The sequence below is a fragment of the Abramis brama genome (assembly GCF_963993115.1).
Source record: "Abramis brama genome assembly, chromosome: 3".
Taxonomy (NCBI): domain Eukaryota; kingdom Metazoa; phylum Chordata; class Actinopteri; order Cypriniformes; family Leuciscidae; genus Abramis; species Abramis brama.
Window position 1 is genome coordinate 43,404,642 of NC_139965.1, and position 24,217 is coordinate 43,428,858.

The 24,217-nt window shown below is 38.3% G+C and overlaps 1 protein-coding gene across 1 annotated transcript in view; it reads right to left on the bottom strand.

The window, feature by feature from the left end:
- Nucleotides 1–350: 350 nt before the first annotated feature.
- The window catches only part of m1ap (meiosis 1 associated protein), a gene marked incomplete at its 5' end in the record, with an annotated part of 51,614 nt that continues 27,747 nt past the window's right edge, over nt 351–24,217 (bottom strand). The window contains 5 exons of the mRNA XM_084109125.1: nt 351–1,908; nt 3,929–4,126; nt 4,249–4,390; nt 5,446–5,599; nt 5,802–5,990. Coding sequence (XP_083965251.1) covers nt 1,738–1,908; nt 3,929–4,126; nt 4,249–4,390; nt 5,446–5,599; nt 5,802–5,990 — 854 coding nt within the window. The 3' untranslated portion in view covers nt 351–1,737. The remainder of the gene's footprint in view (nt 1,909–3,928; nt 4,127–4,248; nt 4,391–5,445; nt 5,600–5,801; nt 5,991–24,217) is intronic.

A 24,217-nucleotide genomic window follows, 5' to 3' on the forward strand; every position in this document is an offset into this window, starting at 1 on the left:
TTCTTAAACGTGCAAAACATTAAACAGCAGCAAAGAATATTTTTAAAAACATTTATCCAAGTAATACATAGTGTTAATATAAATATAGAATGTAGTATATAAATAAACAATATTAGTACAATATTTAGTAAAGGGAAAGTAAAAACAAAAATGAAATTGTTTTAGAGAACTACTTCATTTAACACATTTTAAACAATACTGTGGAAAAAAGTGTAAACCCCCTACATTAAGAAAACCCAAAAGTGATAACTCCAAAATTATTACAATGCTTTTTCTTAACTTATGTGATTTGGGCACTGGTCCCTAAGACAACACATGCTTAAGACATTAGTCAATCAGAAGTAAAGAGTAATTTTGAAAAAAAAAAAAAAAAACCTCTGAATCTCTTTCGTAACTACTGAACAAGTTAGGAAATTGTGAACGTAAAATATGAAAAAAGGAGAATGACGTAAGATCATCTCTCTATGTCTGCTTTTTCTGCCGTTTGCACAATGCCAAACCTCAACACGATGTCATAGAGACGAGGCGTAGGCGGTGCCAGGTGGGTGGAATGGCGGAAAGCTTAATGAGGCAATACTTAATGGGCTGTAGTAAGAGAGGCCCATTGAGTAACAGTAGAGCTCTGACCTCAGTATGCTTTCAGAATCGCATCCCTCAGCTCTCACAACTCTAAACCAGCGCCTCCAACGCTGAACCTTGTTCCGCGAGGTCTCGGAGCTTCACACAGTGACCTCTTTCTGTCTTTCCCCCTCTCTGTAACTCATTGAAGGCCTTGAATTCCTGCTCAGCTGAGTACAGTGTGTTTCCCTTGGGGCTGTACTGGCAGCTTCCATAAAGGAAGACAATGGCTCTACTTTTCCACTACTCTGGCCCTCTTCCTCCTCAACTCTCTACAGAGCCTTCTAGCCACAGCATTTACACTGAGAAGGCAGTTCACTCTTTAAACAGCTTTTCTTCTTGTCCTTTTTCAATTCTGCGGTTTTGTATTTTATTTCTTTTCAGCAGCTCACAACTATTTTCCAAGTTGTGGTGCAGCCTTTGTTAAACGGTATGGCATGATGGTTAGTTTAATTACTCCTCCAAAAGAGCGAAATCATGCTGTTACTATGAGGACTGTTTTAATTGCAAACATTTGTGTAACAAAACAGCTTGTTTTTAGAATACTGGGCGTCTTAAGATATGAGGACAGATTTTGCAGTGTCAGTCTCAAAGTTGCTGACATTTTTATTAGGAGAAGTAATGAGGTTATTTAATTTGAGGTGTAATGTAAGTAGATAAATGAAGCTGTGGTGTTGCACTATTAAATTGTATTCTGAAAACCAAGAAATTAACTAAGGAATAATTGTCATGTTTTATTTTAAAACTTATTTATTTTTTCTAAAGAATAATTAGATCCATTGCTTTTTGTCTGCTGTAATTTTGTCTGTATAGGTAGTTGAAGGTGTATATTGAGTTTTTAAAATGTGCTTTGTGTAAGATGAGAGAAGCAGGGATGCACAGAACAGTAGTGTTCTCTAAATAGTAAACCAAGTCTGCACAGCACATACACATTTCAAATTAGCTGTACATGTAATAGTATATATCCGGTCATGTGCAAGTATGTAACATCCTGTCTGTGGGAGTTTAGAAACGACTGTTCTAAATTTCTGCCTGTGCACAGCAGTTAGTGTTAGTCAGTGTGAATGTGTGATTTCCTCTCACAGTGAAAGTATTCTGCTCTCTCTCCTTACTGAATGATCAGAGCTGTCCTGGAAACTGCCCTTCCTCCTCGTAGCTGTCCTGGAAAAAGAGGGCAGGGGCACAGGGTCGGGAGTGGCTGAGGTTCAGTGAAGGGCGAGGCATCTTGTTTAAAGGAATGGACGGCAGAGGGGCCACAGTGGCTCGTGCACGGCTCTGAGACTGCCGACCCTGCGACCAAAAATGACAGCAAGAGTGAGCAAGAACAAGCATAGTGCCAGATCAGGTCAAACTCTCTACCACAGGATTCAAGTTTAGCTGCACATAAAAAAAAAAAAAAAAAATCTTATTCAAGATTCAACCAAAGTAATGACTCAAATTTCTGTTTGCTAAGAATTGGAAGAATGGAAAATGTTATTTTGCTCCACCTTCTCCAAGCCGAGCTTTAAGTGTCATTGTGACATCTAACACTGCTTTAGCCCTTTTAGGCAAACATGTCCTGTATTGCACAGAAGATTGGTTCAAATCTAATTGAAAGTATTTTGAAACAAAGAACAGTATGGAAAAAAAATGATTAAGAAATGCATTGGAAATGTTTCTAGGTCACTAATCAAATTAGTACTTTTGCGACATTGATCATGTGACTCTTTGAACCAACAGTCGGATGTTCCTTTTCCACTGAAGCTCAAGATGCTCTTGCATGCTCATCTCAAATCATGCTGCAGAATATAATTCATCAAGCTTGACACAAAACTCCCTATCAACTGATGGAACTAACAAGCTTTAGTTAGAATATAAGATCCGCTTGTTACATCTGTTTTTCAGTGCACTAGAAGAATGACTATATTTTTTTTATTTTTTTTATTTATTTACTAAATATCTTTCTTCTATTTAGAAGAGTGCTTGAGGTTGGAAAATTGGTCATGTTGAGTTGAATTGTGGCCAGATTCAAAATAGGAACCCATTTATTTGTATTGCTCTTTATCTCTCTCATTCTCCCTTTACTCTTTTTGTCTTTCCCCTTTGTGTGGGTGTTTCAATGTAAGGCCAGTGCTTGGTTTCGTTTTTGCTCTCTGGGGCAATAAATTTCCCCTTCCAACAATCACAGAATCAACACCAAAGAATTTCTCAATTCAACCATTTGCCATAGTTGATGTCTTTGTTGATAGATGGTTAATAGAAAGATATTTCCTCTCTATTTATTTGCATTTTAGTTTGTTTTCTAAAATGTCAGATTTAGAGCTGAACATGTTGACATTTTAGTTTAAAAGTTGCTGAAGTTTGACACAGGCCTCTTCTTTACTTTAACCTGATTACATCTAATCTATTTAGGTCAACTTAAGCCAACACTGCTGGCACAATATCAGGTTTTATGCCATATTTTGTCATTATGGTTTTATAATGGAGGTATGACAAAACTATTTCCTCTATTTCCCTAGAACACTAACATGTTACTCAATACTCATCATTATAATACCAATAATTCTACAGCTATCAACCAACTTACTGTCCAAAACGGTTTAGTTATAGCAAACTGCAGATCATTCAAATTCTAGACAACACAGATCTTTATTTATTTTCTACCATCTCAGACATTTTGTTCCATTCCACTCCTCTAACCTGACGCTGTGTGGAGCCCTCTGGTGGTCGACTGGCGCCCCTGCGATGGCCTCGGCCCTGGCCTTGTGCTCCAAATGGTTGTGATGTGCGGGTAAGCAAACCTCTAATTCTCAGGTGCAGGTAAAGGTTGGAGTCCAGACGGAGAGGGTTAAAAACAGGGTCCTTCTCAAGCTGCTCTAGGGAGCTCTGGACACAGTGATCACATGATCATCATGGAGGTGAAACATCATTATTTTGTGAAGGGTTAGTAAACTCTCTTAAAGGGAAACAATTCTATTATCATTTACTCTTTAAGTTATTTCAAACCTTTTGTGGAACACAAAATAAGATATTTTGTATGTCTTTTGAACATTGTATACAATAAAAGTAAGCGGTGTCCAATGTTGTTTGGACCCCAAAATTCTTCAAAATTTCTTCTTTTAAAGAAAAATAATTCACACATATTTGGAGTAAATGATGACAGTATTGTCATTTTTGGATTAACTATCCCTTTAATACTAGTAATTGCACTCATTACAGAATTCACATAACCAGTTGTTGATTCTAAATGACTCGAGTTGAATGTGAGATATTCAGTGTTTTTCATTATGTCAGGGCTATGCATGAGATGTCTGTCTTTATGTAATGGCACCTCCACAGTGGCGAGTGCAGGAAGTGGTGGGTCCTCCATTGAGACAGGCAGACAGCAGGGGAGCATCAGTTCTCGTGTCAGCACAGGTTTCAGCAGCAGAGAGAGAGAACCAGAGGACTGAAGTACATAGTAGGAGAACACACCAGAACCTGATCCTGACCCTGGCTCTGAGCGTACCAACAGGAACCAGTCACGGGTCTGACAAAAAGATATATATATATATAGTGTAGCTTTTCTTTTTTTGTACAACATTTTTACATCCTTACATAACAGATTATCACACAGCTGTGCTCTATGAACACACACACACAAGCACTGACTTTAAGTATGTGGCAGAGCGCATGAAATGTCTGGTGGTTTGTTTCTATTTCATCCCAGTCCAGCTGCCAGCATGAGGTTGGTCTGATGATGAGCGGCAGTCCATACAGCACAGACTGACAAACTCCATCGGCATGAAGAACTCTGTCACACACACACAAACACACAACAGCTAGATCTAAAGGTGTATATCTTTAAATAATATTAATTGATAATATTGATATTGCTGTATGTTACTGGTATAAATTCAGTTATTATTAGTTTATCTTGTGGAATATATGTAAACACCTGTTATGTTGTGTAAAATAGTTAATCAGAGTAACATTTAAACATTTAAATCAAAATGCAATATTTATGATTCCTCTTATTTTTTAATATGTGTATATTATATATTTATATATGTGTGTGATTGTGTGTGTCTGCTCTTATTCCCACCATGGTTACATTTATTTGATCAGAAATACAGTTAAACAGTAATAATATTGTGAAATACTAATATTGTGAAATATTACAATTTCCAAAAAAAAAAAAAAAAAAAACATTTTAATTTATTTTGAAATTTAATTTAAGACTTTTCAGCAGCCATTTCTTCAGTGTCACATGATCCTTCAATGTTTTACTGTCACTTTTGACCAATTTAATGCATCCTTGCTGAAAAAGAGTATCCATTTCTTAAAAAGTGTAAGCGGAAATGGAATTATGCAAGTGTACGTCAAATTGGCCCATAATGGCTAGGTGGGGACAAGTGGTATGATTGTATCACAGTGCTAGGAAGAATGACATCATGTGCATGAAAATCATATGCAAAACACTCAAAGGGAACACAATGAATGACTGTGTTGGAAACAGAGGACTCAAACAGTGCAGTTTCTGTCATATTGACTTTTGCATAGATTTTTTTATCCTCTTTTCCCTCACACAGTCATACTTGTACATTAACTATGTTTCAGAGGCCACATGCATACTGAGTTTTTGTGCTCCTATTGAATATATCTGAACATTAATAGCCATCAAAACCACTATTATGGACTTCCCCAGGTATGTGATGTTTTATATTACGATATTAAACATCACAGCACTCTGGGAGCTCTGTGGCAAAACCCTATTCATAAAAATAAAATAAAATCTTACAAGGCGCGTTAATGGTTAATCTAATGTCATTTAATGTCATCAAAATCTAACTACAGATGAGACTGTACTTGACAACTCGTAGGCACTGTGGCGAGGGATTGGCCAGACTCTTGTTTGGGTGCTGGAAATCTTGCGTGCTCTCAGTCTTCACTCCAAGGTCAGGAGTGCTGGGAAGCAGGGCAGGACTGAGAAGTCTCTCCTGCATGTCGCACTTCAAACAGACTGCAGAGGGGGACATGAGCAAAAGCAACATCACATACACCTACATAATAAGCATACACACAATACACAACACAAGCTTCGCAAAAATATTCATTTTGGAGATGCGTACAGCAAGAAATAGATTTTCGAATAAATATTTTAGTAGATAAACCTACATCTAAGTCTGAAATAAATTCTTAAAATTCGTTTATAAACTGTATACCTGGGCTTGGCCTGTTGTTGGCGGGATGTGGTGTAGAACCCTGTGCTGTGAGAGAAGCAGGTAACAACAAGTGCAGTTGTTCTCTGTCTCCGCCCTGGTCATGAAGCCACATTTTCAGAGCACTCTCCAAGGCCACAACTGTACCCTCCACCAGCTGGAGATCCATCTCTGTCCCCAGCATCAGACTTTCTACAGGAGGAAGGGAAATACATTACACCATTGAATTTATGAGAAAAAAATAACTAAGAACAAGTTATCCACCTTAGTTTTCAAAACAGAATGAAGCTATTTCCTGTGAATGTGCAAGACTTCTGATTCAGTAGCCTCTATAGGTCGTGCAGTAAACAGTAAAACTATTTGTTTATGATTACAATAATAAATTAAACTAACAAATACCAGTTTGCAATATTAAGCAGCATAACAGACTGTTTTTGTACAGCTAAAGTAAATGGAAGCTTGATAGCATAATTGTTCAGGGGTTCATAATAAAAAGGCTGTTCAAATCAAACCAGTGTTAATCCATTACCTTTCTCCTTTTTCTTAATTATTAGGGCCCTGTTATGACGTTTGACCCCCGAACTTCATTCTTTAGATAAAACAACATCTGGCAAATAGCAAATATGGGTGCTTCTCAAATGGAAGGCTGCCTCATGAAGCTGTGTCCTTCCTAATCGTCCTTCGGAGGCTTGTAGGCTCCCTCAGCATTGAAAGCTAAAATGAAACAGTGTAGTAATTGCGCATGGCTACGTCACATGTTTCTGGAACATGTTTACTTTTGGAAAAATACTTTGTATTGAAAATCTTTATATGAACTGGCTTTCTATTAATGTAATACAGTGAATGACAACTGCCTGTGGTCTCCCAGTGGCTTATATTATTGGCAGTTTAGTCTATTAAGATTAATTTACACCAAAACAAAAAATAACATGTATGCCTTCATCTCATAAAATATTATTTTTGTTTTACAGACAAGCTCAGTGCTGAGTTCTTTTTCGTGAATTGGAATTTGTGCAAAAGATTGTGGGTGAATGAAGGATGCAAAGAATGCATCCTTGAAAATGAGCCGAATGAAGGATGTGAAACAAAGACTGCCTTCCAAGGAGCGTTCAAATTGAGATGGCCTTCGGCTGCACTTGATGATGTAGTAGCCAAGATATGCAGCCTTACTAGGACACAGCCTTCCATTTGAGAAGCACCCTATGTCCTGTGAGACAAATGTTGGAGTATTCAAAACAACCAGTAGAGGATGCTGTTAAGCCAATTCTCTCTCATCAAGAATAAACATTCCAAAGACAGCTTGAACTGTCTCAAAATGTGCTTGTGCTGTGCGATATTTAATCTTGCAAATATTTACATAATAAATTCTTGCTATGTTAGCTGTTTTATGCTGAAATTTGTGATGTAAATCAGAATCCAGTTTCCCCTAGCTAAAACTCTAATTTCTAGTTAAAATGATTGTATGTATAGTAATCAAAGTCTTTGACATTTATGTTAAGTTCAGAAATATAGTTAAATGTCTTAATTTATTATCTACTCATTCACTATTGTCAACTTTCTTTAGTTAAACATGAGGAAACATTTTGAAGAACCAAAGCATTAAAAGGATGCAGCAACATAAAAGGCAGCAGCTTTTGTGGCAGCACAAAGTGCAAATAACGATAGATGTTATTTACATAGTGCACATAGCACTACGTTTAAATAGGAATAAAAAGTTATTTTTCCCCCACCAATTATAATAATAGTGCAGAAAACTAATGGATACAATAGGGGCTACAGCCCCTTTGGGGCTTGGCCCCTAATTACAATACTAACTAATACTAATGGTCAGATGAAAGAAAAACATTAGCTTTTTTGGCAGCAAACACTTAAGATGGGTTTGGTGCACACAGGGATAAAAAACAATTGTTCCCAACGTGTTTTGGAGAAAAACATTTATTTCATAATGTGATTTCTCCCCACTTTCAATTCAAAAGACAAAGTTGACAATTCTGGCTTGTTATTTTAATATTTTCTTTATTTTTATTTGTTCTGCATCTTGTGACTTGATTCTGAATTATTTCGTTTTGCATTTTTATTTATTAGAAAGGTATATTCTGTTCTAATTTAATTCTGTAAATTAATTGTTTATTAATTTTGGTGCATCAATGTTGTACTGTACTTAGAGCCTGCTCGCACAGGCAATTTAGCTTATTTAATTTGATTTGCCGACAAGTGCAATGCAAATCCTGTCTGCAGTGTTATTTATGTTACTTCTTAGTTTTATTGATCCGAAATGTTTTTATACATTTTCTTTTATATCTTTGTGTGATGTTCTGTACATCGCGGCTTTAAAATGTTAAAGCCCCGCCCCCTTCCCCCACCCCCACGATTCGACTATTAGTCGTGTAACTAAGGGGCTAAGGACTGTAAGGTGCTAGCTGTTACTAATGAGGTGGAGCTGGTCCGGGTGTGCCGGTTAGCACACCAAAGTCAGAGAAGGAATCCAGTTCAACAGATTTATTTGTACAAGCATATGCAGAGGGGGAGCCAGATCATAGCAGGTTGAATTAAACAGTGCTCTCTGTGCACATATCAAAGATGAGCATGAATACTGGCGCTGAGTGGTATCGTCTTGTGCTTTATGTCCTTAGAAGTGTGTCAGCATATGTGTGTGGTCTGTAACAAAGAAAAGATATGCTCTAACAAACAATGCTTCTTTCTTATCACACTCATAACAACATAAATGGCATTAAAACTACTGGCTTCCCCCAAACATCAACACAATGTTACCTTTGAATACAGCAGAACATGAAACAAAATACACAGCTTACATGATTACACTGTACTGGATGAGAACTCAAATACTGCTATACTTCACATTAGCATCCATTTTGTGTCATCACTCTTTTAACATCTCTATTCAGTAAACAACAATCAGCTCAGCTTGAGTAACAGTGAAATTTACAATACTTACTTTCTGTCTGGACGCACACAACTTTAAACACTCAAAGGAACATAACAATGATCATATAACTGCATTTAGTAAGGGAATTTCACGGCTCGTTCTCGCTGAAGATGACGGCTGATGCCAGACTTGATCGCGCATGCACTGCGCTCTGAAGCACTCCATCGTATGAGCTGCGTTCCGCTAAAGAGTCCCCGTGATCAAGAAGAGAGCGCTCTTATACATCCACATAATAAATCAGTGTCATTAGTGAGACTTTCACACAAGTCGACTATAGGCAAGACTTAACAATTCCGTTTCGACTATGAAAATCCTTAGTCGGGGACACCCCTATAGGTCACCTTTAAAATCTTGCTGATTACTTACAAAGCACTAAATGGTTTAGCTCCCCAGTATTTGAGCAAGCTCTTAACGCATTATAGTCCTTCACGTCTATTGCGATCTCAAAATACTAGCCAGTTGATAATTCCTAGAATATCAAAATCAACTGCAGGCGGTAGATCCTTTTCCTATTTAGCACCTAAACTTTAGAATAGTCTTCCTAGCAGTGTTTGAGAAGCAGACATACTCTGTCAGTTTAAATATAGACTAAAAACACATCTCTTTAACCTGGCATAGTCATAGAACATTATCAATTTCTATTATTCAAATTAGTTAAATGATTGTTAGGCTGCATAAACTAGGTCAGCCGGAACTGGGAACACTTCCTATAACACCCGATGTACTCATTACATCATAAGAAGAATGGCATCTACACTAATGTTAGTCTTTCTGCTTATTCCAAGGTTTTCTGTAGTCAGCCGGATCCGGGCTGTATCCAGATCAGAGGTCTGCTACCCGACCCGAGCCCGACGGGTCCCGAAAAATGTGCGGGTTTCGGGTCGGGTTCGGGTTAATGTTTATTGAACAGCCTCGGGTTCGGGTCGGGTTCGGGTTTGTAACTAAGAAAAACTAAATAGGCTATATATAGTTTGCGTGCCGTGTGCTTTGCCTGCTTGCTGTGTTGTGGTGACCGGCACGCGCGAGAGAGAAAGTTGCGTGCACAGATGTGCAATGTAGGCTACGCAGACCACAGACACACAGGCTCTCTCTCTCAGAGAGAGAGCCTGTGTGTCTGTGGTCTGTGTAGCCTATGCACACATTGCACATCGAGAAGAAAGCGAAAACATTGCAAAGCGAGAAGAAACCGCTCTGGATGAAATGTGAATTTTAAAACAAATTAAATGAACAACAGCAATAACTTAAATCAAAGTGCTTTAAAAAAAAAAAACATTTTGTTTATATATATATATGTATATACAAACGAAATGTTTTTTTTAAGCACTTTTATTTAAGTTATTGTTCATTTAATTTATTTTAAAATTCACATTTCATCCAGAGCAGTTTCTTCTCGCTAATATTTTGGGATTCACCTGCACGCCAAAGAAAAGGAATTCTGTCAGCTGCCTACCGAGTTTGAATTTGATATAAATTTGATACAATATTATTTGTTTTATTTTATCATTATATCATTTATATCACAAAACTGTTTTGCGCATGCGCTACCGCTTTCGCGCGCTATTTCATTCAGTCACAACACAGACAGCAGACGACAGCAAGCAAACAAACAAACCATGAGTCTGATAAAGCAAAAAATAACTGAGGGAAAACTTATGACAGTTCCAAATGATGCAGGAAAAGCTGCAATCTGGAAGCATTATGATCTTGTTGTTTCAACCAGTAAAGAGCCCAGTGGCTATGTGCAGTGTAGAGCTTGCAAAGCTGTCTTGGCGTATGACAGCAAAAAGACAGGTACATCTTCTCTACAGCGACACACTGATCGTGGATGCACTCGTCCAACAGCAGGCCTAGCCGCTAGTAGTAACAACAGACAGTCATCTCTTTCGGACTATCTATCTCCAACAGCCAAGTCAGTACCAGCTTCTGTAAAATCTAATGTAACAGAAAAATGTGTGGAGTTTTGCTGTCGGGATATTAGATCGTTTCATACGGTTGCTAGAAAAGGTTTTATTAACCTAGCGCAAGACCTAATAAATGTGGGGGCTACATATGGCCGTGTCTCAGTGGACAGTGTGTTACCTGATCCCACAACCATCTCTCGTAGATGCAAGGAAACCGCGGCCTCCAAAAGACAGGCGCTGGTCAAAGAAATATCGGAGATCATCATGTCTGATATTAGTGTTGGGATGACCACCGACATGTGGACTGACGATTATCGCAAGATCAGTTTCTTAACTATCACTTGCCACTACATCACACCTGATTTTTTGCTTCGAAGCAGAGTCCTTACAACAGCGATGTTCCCTCCTGAAGAAGCGAAAACCGGTGACAACATACGGAGAGAATTACAGAGACTGCTCGTATCTGTACTAGGATTTGATGCTTGTGTTATGAACAAAGTCGTCTGGGTCACTGACCAGGGATCAAACATGATTGCTGCACTCGCGCCGTATCATCGCCTGGATTGTCAGGACCATGTTTATAACACAGTTCTCAAACACGCGCTTGATTCTGCCGAACTACGAGACAGCGCACCAGAGGTCACACAGACTTTGCTGGCAGCAAAGGCACTTGTGCGATATGTCAAGCAAACAGGTATAATAAGTCAGTTATCAACAACTGTCAGGCAAATGTCAGACACCAGGTTTAGCACGGTGTTCCTTACCTTGGATTAAATTAAGCAGGTGTACGCTGAGCTTCGAGAAAAACTTGAAAGCCGAGGGGAAAGCCGAAAAATCGACGAAATATCTCCAGATGTCTTGGAGTTCCTGCTGGAATTTCTTCGCCCATTTTACCAGGCTCAGAGGGAACTAGAGGGTGACCAGTACCCCACACTTAACCTGGTTGTTTTGTGGCACGAGAGGCTTAAGCGTCACTGCAGACCTGTGGCGTCAGACAGTCCTCATCAGGCCATCATTCGTGAGCGGCATCTAGAATGGCTGAACCGCAAAATCCAGACACTACATAAGATTGCCATATTCCTTTGGCCAAAGTTCTGTCAGCTCCGCATGCTGTCTCTCCCTGACAGAGATGATATCCAGCAAGAATCCAGGCGTCGGATAGCCAGCTTTACCACAGGCAACGAGCCAGCTGAACAGGTGGCTGAACCGGCCACTAAAAGAAGCAAGATAGTGGCAGAGTTTGAGGAGTGGGTAAACGTGCCCCTCGGTGAAACCGAAGATGAAGTTACGCAATACTCCAGCCGCAACCATGACATGGAAGAAGAGCGGTGTTTTCCCCTTACTGTCAAAACTGGCCCGTAGTATCCTCAGCATCCCTGCAAGTAGCAGCAGCACCGAGAGAAACTTCAGTGCAGCGGGACTAACTTTCAATCAGAGGAGGACGGCGCTGAAACCATCAACTGTCGATGCCGTTCTCTTCCTTCATAACTCATACTGAGAAGGATATATTTGTGTAAATAGTTTTGCAACACTGCGTGAACTTTTTAAAGTTTAAAGTTTGAGTTCCAGAGACATTTGTGACTGTTACACCTGTTCGACCACAGCAAAGTTACGTAATTGGTAAGTTTTTCTCTTACTGCTGTGCTGAGGGCCGCTGCGCCTAACGTTACATGTATTTGTTTACCGTTTCAAGCAATCATTAAATACAACATATTGCAAAAATGGTATTTATTTGCTGTGAGAAATAGAGTGGACCTCGGATTCGGGTCGGGTTCGGGCTTAACATGTAAATGTAATTGTCGGGTCGGGTCGGGTTAAATGATCGCGGGTACGGGCCGGGTTCGGGCTTCAGTTTAAAGCCCGTGCAGACCTCTAATCCAGATCAGATGGTGGACCTGCGCCTAGACACGACCACAACGCATGAGGTGGTCAGCCGGATCCGGGCTGTATCCAGATCAGATGGTGGACCTGCGCCTGGACATGACCACAACACATCCCTAAAGTGTCAGCAGAGATTGTGTCAACTAGACTCTCCCCTGTGAAAGCCTCATCAACACGACAGCCAGTGGCACTGATTCTCAACAAACTTATCTTCATACCGCGTGATGACTCCGATCTTCAACCAGATGGAACTGGATAATATTCTGAATGTTCCAATCCAGTTTGACTTTTGACCTGTAATTCTGCCTGAATATTAATCATACACTGTTCGTTCGATAGCCAGAGGAGAACTGGCCCCCCAACTGAGCCTGGGTTCTCCCAAGGTTTTTTTTTTTTTTACTCCATTCCGTCACCTGATGGAGTTTTGGTTCCTTGGCACCGTCGCCTTTGGCTTTTGGCTTGCTTATTTAGGGACACTTAATATTCAACAATATTATTGATCTGCCTGCATTGACACCATTATATGTGAACTGAACTGAGCTGGACGATGGCATGACTGTTTTCTCCTTAGCGGCTTTATAAATAAATTAACAACTTTTTTTTACAATGTCAATAATCATACAGTAAACATCCAAACATTCATACAGAAAAACTGGTAGCCAGGCAACAGACAAGTGACCAATCCTGAGTTGCGACAGTCAGCCAGCCGTGCTGAGAATTTCAGGCCAAATCGGATTGTAATCATGCCGTTCTGTACCAGGCTCAAGTGGAAATTTAACTGGAACCGTTCATTATCGTTCTTAGAATCAATCGGCCAGACGTTGGAAAAGCAGCAACTGATCCTGTTATCAGCAGAATTTCTTTTGCAAAATTGTCTGGGTCAATCAGACAATGGTGGGCGGAGTTATGGTAAATATCATCTGCAAACAAAGCTGACTATTTGCACTTAGTGTAAATAGACACTATTTAAAGTGTAAAGTGTATCATAAAAGTGATCCAAGTGACTTGGGCACTATATTCCAAGTCCTCTGAAGCCACATGTTAGATATTGTAAAATGGTCATGTCTGTGCTGTATGGACATAGTTGCAATGAAATTGAAGTAGTGACAGCTCTTTTCTTCTGAATTGTGGTTGTGACTTGGTTCTATGCATTGGTTATCAATTGGATTTTGAAATGTGGGCATTGCACTCCAAAGCAGAGGCAGATGAACGTGAGCTTGCAGGGGCAGAGTTTAACCCTTGTGTGGGGTTCAAAACCCTATAGGTTTCACTAAGCTTCAGTCCAAAGCGATAACATTTAACTAGTATTTTGGGGTAAAAGAAAATTCTGTCCGGGTCAAAATGACCCGAACACCACATGAAGGTTAAGCGGACAAAATGATTGGAGAAGTCCAGCATCTGTCAACAGAGAGAAGTCTGTTTTTTTTACTGGAAGTTCCACTTGTGACATTTTGATTAAACATTACAAGGTAAAAAAAAAAAAAAAAAAAAAAATATTATATATATATAGTATATATATATAATTATTATTTTTCTAATTAAACATATGCATGGATGAATTGTTCACAACAAAATCTATAACATGCATTGAGAAAGAAATTTAATTTCAAGCTGACTTTACATGTAATGTGCTGCAACCGTTAAAGTGGAAACTGAAATGTATGTGAACAATCATGGCCACTCTCTCTGGACTCTGTGTCCATCTAAATTATTTATGTGTTCTCTGGAGTGCTATAGGGTCTTAAGAGGGTAATGGGGTTTCACAGTACATCTTTAATCTTTCATTCCCAAACAAACTCAACTGGGAGAAAACCCTGATAGCTGGAGTAAGAGAAGGAGAAAATGAAATCCATATCAACCGTGACAATCAATGGGGCACAACTGTACAGTTCTGGTGAACATACATTCTGCACAGAAGGTTAAACTTAAACTCTCTGGGTCAAATAGCACCATTTAAATCAATTAGATACCGTGTATAAAAAGTAATTGCTTATTCCTATGCCTCCAAACACACTGTCAGCCTACATTGGAATCAGTTTCTACATATCATTGAGTCAAATGTGCAGTAATGAGGTGCAGAACAGTTTAGGTCAGCAGTCCTTAAATTCAAGTACTGAATAAATACATCCTATTACTGTGCATCTCAGTGCTCATATGCAGTAGATGTGGCCCAGATGGAGAAGGTGAGAAAAACACAAGTGTGAATGGAGAGTGTAAAAGGCCTAAAGTAAAAGTCAAATGACACACATCCCCCGTATCACTTCCTTTTGACACATAAGATTGGATCTCCTGATGCCGCTTGTCATAATCCTTCTTTTTTCATTTAAAACTATGCCTTTTTCAATTTCATTACAGTCCTATTCAAATATGCTTGCTGCTTTACTGTTCCTCTTTTCAGATCCTTTCATTCACAAGTTTATAAACTGATTCATACAGTTGTAAGAGCTCTGCTTAAATCAATGTTTTTGAGAAGTGCTGCTGTGCCTATAAGCTATGCCTTTACCAGTTCCAGGGGGTGCTGTTGTACTGATATCTTAGTGTATATGGCCTGACAAACCCTTGCAATCTGTATCAATTAAAATGAGGCAAAAGAATGGTAAAATAAAACCAGTTTGCAGCTTTGGAAATAAACTCTGAAATGAAGATATGAAACTACAGCCTCATTAAATTTTAGAGGCTTAGTTTACTTAATTATTTTGACAGAAGTGTTAGGATCACAAGTTTAAAAAACAAGCTTGAAGGCTATACAAAGTATATTTTGCTTTGTAAAGTAGAAACATGATTTAAAAATTAGAAGAGAGTCAATCATCAATGTAATGCAGACAGGTTTTTTTTGTTTGTTTTTTTATCAGTTTAAGTAATAGCTTTCAGTGAAGATAACAATCTGTCAGACCATGGACTGGACAACTCATTCATTGGTAAATACTAATGGGAGGTAATTTATCATTTTAAAGAAAAGTGAGATCAGGCAAGTTGTGACTTAACATGCATCATGACCTAACTAAGTACAGAGTTAATTAGTCTTTGTTATAATTGAAAAAATCATCTATGATGTGAAAACAATTAAAGTGTTGGATTTCATTCTGAACAGATTATTTCTCTCTGTGTCCATTTTCACAATAAATTATGACAAATGGGAAATACAGTGTCAGCATGTATAAAATGATTATTAAAGGGTGATGAGTAGCCTTCACCTGCACACACACCTGCTAATATTTTGATGGAATCATTGCCATACCAGTTGTGACTTGCTGTGACCTTTTCCACTGTCAGCACTGAGAGTAATTTCCTGAAATACAGACTGCTGAGTTCAGTCTCTGTACAGGATGGATACTCTTCCAGCTTAGCACGCATGGAAAAACAACATGGAAGATTTCAGTTGAAGCTACTCTTATCAAGAAAAGTAAAACCTCAGACATTTGACACTGCATTGAGGAGAAAAACTATATCTATTATGTGTATTATGTGAGTGTGTCCTTATATATATAAGGACTATCAGTCGGGTGATTAATAGCCAGATTTATGTTGCTCACAGTCTTGGCATTTGTAAAATAACCAACCACAGTTTGCTTTTTACGTGACGTTTATGGGGCAGTCTTTGTGAAAAGTTTCAGATAGCTCACATTGATAATTAAAAAATGGCACATCCATAGTCATTTAAAAGAGGTGAAGTTATTTAAATTGTATACTGAATGCTAACCATAAGGCTGCAGAGATATTCTGAACATAAGCTTTGCATTCGTCCACACGTCACACCTGAAACAAACACTGAAATTGCCAATATCAGTTTTAGTAAGTAGGGCCTGATTTTCATTTTGGAAAATGGTTTGGGGCGGAGGTTATTTTTTTATTACATTTATCTCACCTAAATGTATGCTCACTCTATGTATTTGTGTTTTTACAATGAGGTAATTTTTGTTGCGCATGAGTTTACAAACAGCACAAGGAAGCTGATTTCAACCTCGAATTTAATTTACAAAATTAACAAACAAATAAACAAAACTACAAGAAACACAATTATATACAACTAGTGCAGTGCCAGTGCAAAATCAGTTTTTGTGTGTATTTTTAGTAATTGTTGGTTTGGTGTGTTTGAGTGCTCATTGTTACAATTACACAGCAAAAGTTCAGTGACATTTTTATTTGTGAACTCCGAGAAAACGCTGCGCTTGAGCAAACAGTTTGTGAATAGGCTACTACAAATGATGGCCATGAAAGAGACTGTGAACGCATTGAATAGGATATGTTTAGTTGATGTATAGCATAGGTTACTATTACACAGTAGCAATAACGTTAAGCGCATCAGAATAAAATATAATCTTCAGAAATAAACAGTGTAGCTGACTTACAGATTCAGTTAACATCCACAAATCGCGACGATTCAGGGAGCAGGCTACACAGTGAACTCCAAGAAAACGCTACTTAAGCTCCGCTGCGACCCTCTCTGTCTCTGGTCCTGCGCTGGTGAGCGGGAGCAGCACACGGCCGTTTTGCTTTCACACTGGCAGTGTTTGTCGTGCACAGCTGAACCGTGGCTTGTGTACAGGCTTTTGAGGTTGCCAACTTACCGGGACGTTAGTCCCCATGTTTCAAGGTTGGTTTTCCGCTGGAGAACGCTGGGGGGTGCGGGGAAAGTCACCATTCTCACCAGAACAGGTTATTTAACCATCCAAATGATTTCTAAACGGATTTATTAAGTTGAAATAGTTGCCAAGTTCCCCTTTAATGACACAGACAGCAGCCGGTATATTAGGCTGCTGTCACTTTAAGAGCTTATGTATTGCATAGATCCAATATATTGATACAAATGTTTATGTGAATACTCATCAAGACGGGCATTTTGCCATAATTTTTTAGCGTTTCTGGCGACACACTGGCTGTGTGGCGTGTCCGTTTTTATTTTGGCTCCCATGTTAACAGGTTAGTGCTTGCACACTGCCTGCGTGACGCGCGGCTCAAGCCGTGCCTGAGACGCGCGTCACGAACCGACGGCTTTATTTTTTTTTTGGAAAACGAACCGACGGCTATTTTTCACGCGACACTCAAGCGTGTTGGAAGCGTTTCCAGGCAAAATAGAATAGGAAAAGTTGTTTATATCATTTTGACATGAATACATATTAATAAATGACATTTTGATGTTTGAAAGTCTCTAGGTTTTGACATAAATGCAGATATAAATGTAATTTTTTTTAAAAATTATCGATTTTCAAATATTGCACCTGTCAATACAGAACGAAATATTCTGTAGCCTATTTTGCCGTCAATACTGCCGACGTTGTCTTTGCTGCTATATATTTATGTTTAACATGAAGTATAGGCCTTCCACAACTCTCTCCCCATATGTCGAATATATCACCAATGAGGCTTATTATATGTCACCTAGCAGCAGCAGCGCCGCGTCAGACATGTTTCTGGTGTGCAAAGACATAGAAAACGCCATGCAGCCACCACGCAGCTAACACGCAACAGAAACACCACGCTCACACCACGCAGCCAGTGTGTCGCCGGCCTAAGCCGTGAAAAAGCACTGTTTGGTAATCGCGAGCTGTTAGAGAGGTGGCTTTATATGTGTGCGCTCTGGGTATACAGAAAACTTTCTGAGTGTGCGCGAGTACTACAGAATGCTTTAAAATCGCTGAATGTTTAAATTGACAAGTCGTGCATATGATAAACTTTAGTAACGATGCAACAGTGACCCGATTTGGCAATGGACAATTCTGTCTTGAAACAAGAGTGAAAGTTTTGTATCACAGCGTGCAGCTCGCTTGTACAGACGATGTGGTGATGTGAAGCCATGTGCACATTTTGAAAGAGAGAGAAGACGCTGTAGCACTGAATCACTCTCACTGTTTGTGAAATTATGTCTCACAGAAAGTTTTCAAATTACTGATTTGATCTGATAATCTGTGTGGATTAATTTGCTCATTTAACCAACAACCTGAATAAATATTTGTGGGAATTTCCCACCTTATAAGCACGAAACCTGCAGGAAATGATGCACATAACCCACAATCCCGCTCCGAAATTCAAGTGCTGGTAAGCTTTAGTAAGATCTTATTTTTAAGAAATTAATACTTTTATGCAGCATGGATTCATTATATTGATCAAAAGTGACAGTAAATACATTTAGAATGTTACAATAGATTTAATTTTTAAATAAATGCTCTACTTTTTAACTTAAAATCCTGAAAAAAATTTTTTTATCACAAATAATTTCTAAAGGATCACTTGAGAGAGTAATAGCTGCTGAAAATTCAGCTTTTACATCACAGAAATAAATTACATTTTAAAATATATTAAAAGAAACTGGTTACTTCAAATTCTAAAAAAATTCACAATATTACTGTTTTTACTTTATTTTTTATATAAATAAATGCAGTTTTGGTGAGCATAAAAGACTTCGATTAAAACATTTAAAATTGTACTGACTCCAAACTTCTGAACGATAGTGTATAGAGTTTGTATAAAACATATGATAATACTGACAGATACTAAGAAATCAGAAATTTGGGTTAAACAAATCAGTTACTGGCATAAAATGCCTGCTCGGGGTAAGCATGGCATTTACTGTACCAAATTTAACAAAGATGTCTCTTTGTTGTGTAACAATTTCATCAATTGTCATTTACATTACAGGTACAGACACATCAAACTGAAAGAGTCAACAAACGGAGCCAAGCATAAAGCCCCTCACTCTTTCATCGCTGCATTAAAACAGGTAAATGCAAAATGAAAGACTGCAAACTCAAAATAGCTCTCCTGTTTTTAAGAGAGAGAGTCAAAGACAGACCAAGATCAAAAGCACAGAAAGGGAGAGAGAGACATTTTACTTTTAAATCCTCTACAAACAGAATCATCACCATAGTCACATTCTCATGGGAAATGCACACTAAGTGATGAAACTGAGTGTGAGGACAGACCACCGTGCCAGCCAGACGCTCCCGTACACACACACACACACACACACACACACACACACCCACACACTCCTACACACATCCATCATCTCATTTCAATGAGCTACATTTTCTCCATTTTGGAAAGGGACAAAACTGAGAGGGAGGCAAATCTAAATGCCCGAAATGCTTCTGTTGCTTTACAAAAAACAAAAAATGAGAGTCGCTAGCCTTGAATCACACAAGCGCAATAAGAGAAAACCCCAATTAGTTTCAAGGGCATGTGTCTTTTTAATCTGTCTCTCAGGGCAATGCAAAAACAAAACCTCCATCCTTTGACTACAAATGATTTACAGACATGCTTGTAGTAAGTTTCATATGAAATGTCCTTCTGATGTTTTGGCATGTGGGCAGAGGACACAGATTCTACATGACTTAAGAGAAGAGACAGAAAAAGACTCCTACTGATGAGTCACAGTTAATCTGTCATGGATGAATGGGAATTTATGGATATTCTTTGTTCTGCACATTCGCTGCAGGCAAAATATGTTTTTGACATCATCCTCCTTACCACATTCTGTTTCCTTATATTGCAGGCTTAAGTTAGTGCACCATCCTTCATGCTCACACTTAGGATCTTGTTTTTCTGTGTCTGACATCTTCCTTTCTATTGTGCACCTTATTGTTTTTCAGCCCTACATCTACCGTATTTTCCGGACTATAAGTCGCACTTTTTTTCATAGTTTGGCTGGTCCTGCGACTTATATTCAGGTGCGACTTATATATCAAAATTAATTCAGACTGAGATGAAAACATTACCGTCTACAGCCGCGAGAGGGCGCTCTATGGCTGAGTTGTTCAGAAGCGACACCAAGAAGAAAATTCAATGGATTCAGTGATGTGGAATGAGATCGCGGGAGCTTGGTGAACTTGTTTAGCAGCTACTGGTAACTTGGTTGTTAGATTTGCTGGCTTATGTTAATTTAGCCTATTCAGCCTCCCAGATATATGTTCTTTATGCTATTGTGTAATGTTAGCTGAATAACTGTTAATGTGTTGCGTTAACATACCGGACACCTACTCAGCCTGTTGTTCTGTGTGCTACTGTGTAGTTGAATAACTTGCCTTTCCAGATTAAATGTCTGTTTTTGGTCTTGGATTTTGTGAAATTAATTTCTAAATAAATGTGACTTATAGTCTAGTGCGACTTATATATGTTTTTTTCCTCTTCATGACGCATTTTTTGACTGATGCGACTTATACTCCGGAGCGACTTATAGTCCGGAAAATACGGTACATCCTACATCCTACACTTTAATCCCCCTTTTTTCCTCCAGTTCCCCTTTTCTCAGTTTCATCTACTCTCCTTCGTCTCCACTGCCTCCAATGTTTCTTTCTCACCTTATAAGCGTTTCTGCTATATGGATTTTGACCTCTAATAATCTAATTTGTCTCACCTACTAATCCCGCATGAACATTTACAGTATTCAAAGCGGCTTATAGTGCATTCACACAAAATACTGTATGTGTATTCTCTGTGAATCAAACCCTTGACCTTGGCTTTTGAGCTCTAAGAACAGAGGAACATATTCAGGTTTGTGAACTGAATAATACATGAATTAACTAGTCGTCTGTAACCTGGGCTTATCCACTTTATTTTTAATTTAAGAGCAGGTGCAGCCATTTGTAACTTGAATGTGCAATGCTTCCAGTGTCATCCGATTCCAGTTATTTTAGCTATACAAAAACAGTCCATTATGCTGCTTGATATTGCAAACTGGTATTTGTTATTAGGGGTTCAAGCACGAAGTGCTGAAACCCTATTGTAATTGCCCTGATTTTTATTATTTTTCTTCCGCCGTAAAACGCATCGTGCAGCCCAAACCGTAAGTGCTGGAGACTTGAAACTTTGCCAGATGGTAGTACAAAAATCGAGGAAAGGTTCAGAGATTATGACCCCGATTGGCCCATAGGTGGTGCTATAGCGACCAAAAGCACGAAACTGCTCATAACTCCTAGACCGTATGTCGTAGACTCAAGTGTCTTATATCATTGGAAAGTTGGACTCCTGAAGATCAAAACGTATATCTCCGATTTCATTTCCGGTATGCAACTTTTTCCGCCATTTTGAAATTTGTAATTGTCAATTTGTAATTTCCGCCAAATGTAATTGTCAAAATCCTACTTTTGTGAACTAGTCCTTGGTTTTTCACCCAATTTGAAAAAATTTCGGAACCAAACCAGTGCAGAAATGTTCTCTGGAGTCTCAATATCAATAATTATCGAAAAAAAAGTTGAAATTTCGATTGATGGTCGCTAGGGGACGCAAAACGATCGTTGTGGGAGGAGCCTATTTTACTAAAATGGCTATAACTCGAGAAGTAAATGAGATATCTTCAACAAACTCGGTACACATGTGTATGAGTTCAGTCTAGGGTCACAGTAAAAAAAATGCAACGATTGAACACTAGGTGGCACTATAACATGAAAAAAACATGAAAAGGGCCTTAACCCCCTGAGGTCGGCTATCGTGCCGGCGCGATAGGCTCGTTTTTTTCCTTATCAGTGCAAAAAAATTAATAAAAATAATAATAATAATTTTTATCTTATATGCTTGTGTTATACATCAATCGATCCTGTTAAGTGTGTATTATTTTTGTGTATACTCACAATAAAAACAAAGTGTTGTGCTTTTCGCCAAATAAAGAAAAATAAACATGATGCGAGTTCTGCCTTCTCTCTGTCAGTGAAGTCCATTCTGAAACGCGTCCGAAAATGAACCATAACTCAGCAAATACTCAGTCAAACAGGCATACAGACACACAGGCATGAAGCTTGAATTCGCTTCTTTTAAATGAAGTAATTTATATAAAAAACAAATATTCTCAGTTCATGTAATCTTTATGAAAAGAGCGAGATGTCAGTCGTTCTCATCTCATCTAATTATTTTTAATGTGACCCCGCCCACGGAGAGCGTGCGCTATTCAAATGCAAATGACTGAGGCAATCCACGCAAACCTGTGAACGCCCCCATATCAGCTCGAGAAAACACAAGTTTAATCAGATCATTGTAGCCTACTTGTTTACACCGTCTCGCAGCGCTGTGAGGAATAATAATAATGGAAAATGTACCTCAGAAGTGCGGGTATTTCGAGGAGCAAGGATCCGACTGAGCTGAGGAATACTGTAGTAAGTTTTTTTTCCTTCTCAAGTGAATCGCGTTTCTGTTTGTGAATGAATGAACGGCAGAGATGCGCGCTGTTTACCACAGCTCGCAAAAAGACAGTTTAAATTTAAATCGCGTTTCTGTGTGTGAATGAATGATGATGTTTTAGCAAACTGTATACTGAGATGAGTAAAAATCGACTGAAATATGTTGAAATAAAATGTAGGCTATTTGTATAAGCAACGTATTAAACTGCAAATTAACATTTATATGCCCTAATATTTCATAAAAACAACGTTACAGTCAGGCGAAATATGAAAGACAACATTTTGTTGACTAGATTTGGGTACAGTTTTTACTGTAGAATATACTGCCACATCAAATAAGCTTTTGTTTAGCAATTTCTGCTCATATGTTATATATATATATATATATATATATATACACACATGTACATATATATGTATGTATGTATATATATAAAATACTATTTTTGTCAAAAATAAAGTCATCAACTAAGATGTTAGCTGTTCCAATGTTGGCTATATTCAAACTAATGAATACATAATAAAATGTAGGCCTATAATCATTTTTTTACAAAGAAAGAGTACACTTGAAATATTGTTGAAATTGTAATTATTGTTGTAATTGTAACCTTTTTAATAAAATAGCAAAAGATATTTACAAGATAGATGTAAGCAAAATCTTAAATGGTCAATATAAGTCTTCTTCTAAATATATCTTTTGTCCTTGCATTGTGGCTCAGTCAGTGTCACACCTGAGTGAATGGCTCATTATGCAGAGTGGGTGGGACATTGTATTCTCAGGTGTAAACCACTCCTCGTTCACGCCCCCCTCGCATATTGGCTTTCCAAGCAAAACAACTTACACAATTTAAATCAATGTATTGTTTTACGTGAACGATAAAGCAAGACTATTTTCACATAATTTTGAAGCCAGAACTCGAAGCGACAACATCCATTAGTCAAAAGTCTTGTGGACACATATTTAGTATGAGTTTTGTGGTCTTATTTCAGCAACTTTCATTTTTATTTTTTTCAATAACCATGCATAAACATTATTCTCTTAAAAATACAAACATCTACATACATGATGCTTACATATTATGGTAGCCCTGTTTGTGCTATATAGAGTGAATTTACACCTTTGCCATTATCATGTTTATAAATAACTGAAAAAAGCACAAATGTCAGGGCATGTCAAAACATCCCAAGGGCCCCAAAAACACCTTAGACCCCAGAGGGTTAAAGGCCTAAACTGCTTGAACCCCGATAAATGCTGCTTGCAGCTTTAATTTTCATTTATTATCATATTCATAAACACACAGTATTTTTTAGTGCAAACAGTTTTACCATATACTGCACTTTGTTTTTCTTCTAGTCATTTAGCTACAGTGCCTAATGAATCAGAAGTCTCGCAGGTAGATAAGGAAAGGCTCAGATTGAGAAACTATGGACCAATAGATGAAGCAAAATGCAGCGGATTCAAACAAGCAAATCAGACCTTACTAAGAATTTGTTTCTACAACATGAAACTAACCACTAATGAAGTCAGGTGAGGATATCTGTAAGAAGTATATCTGAGACCAGCCCTGACTGAGCAATGAA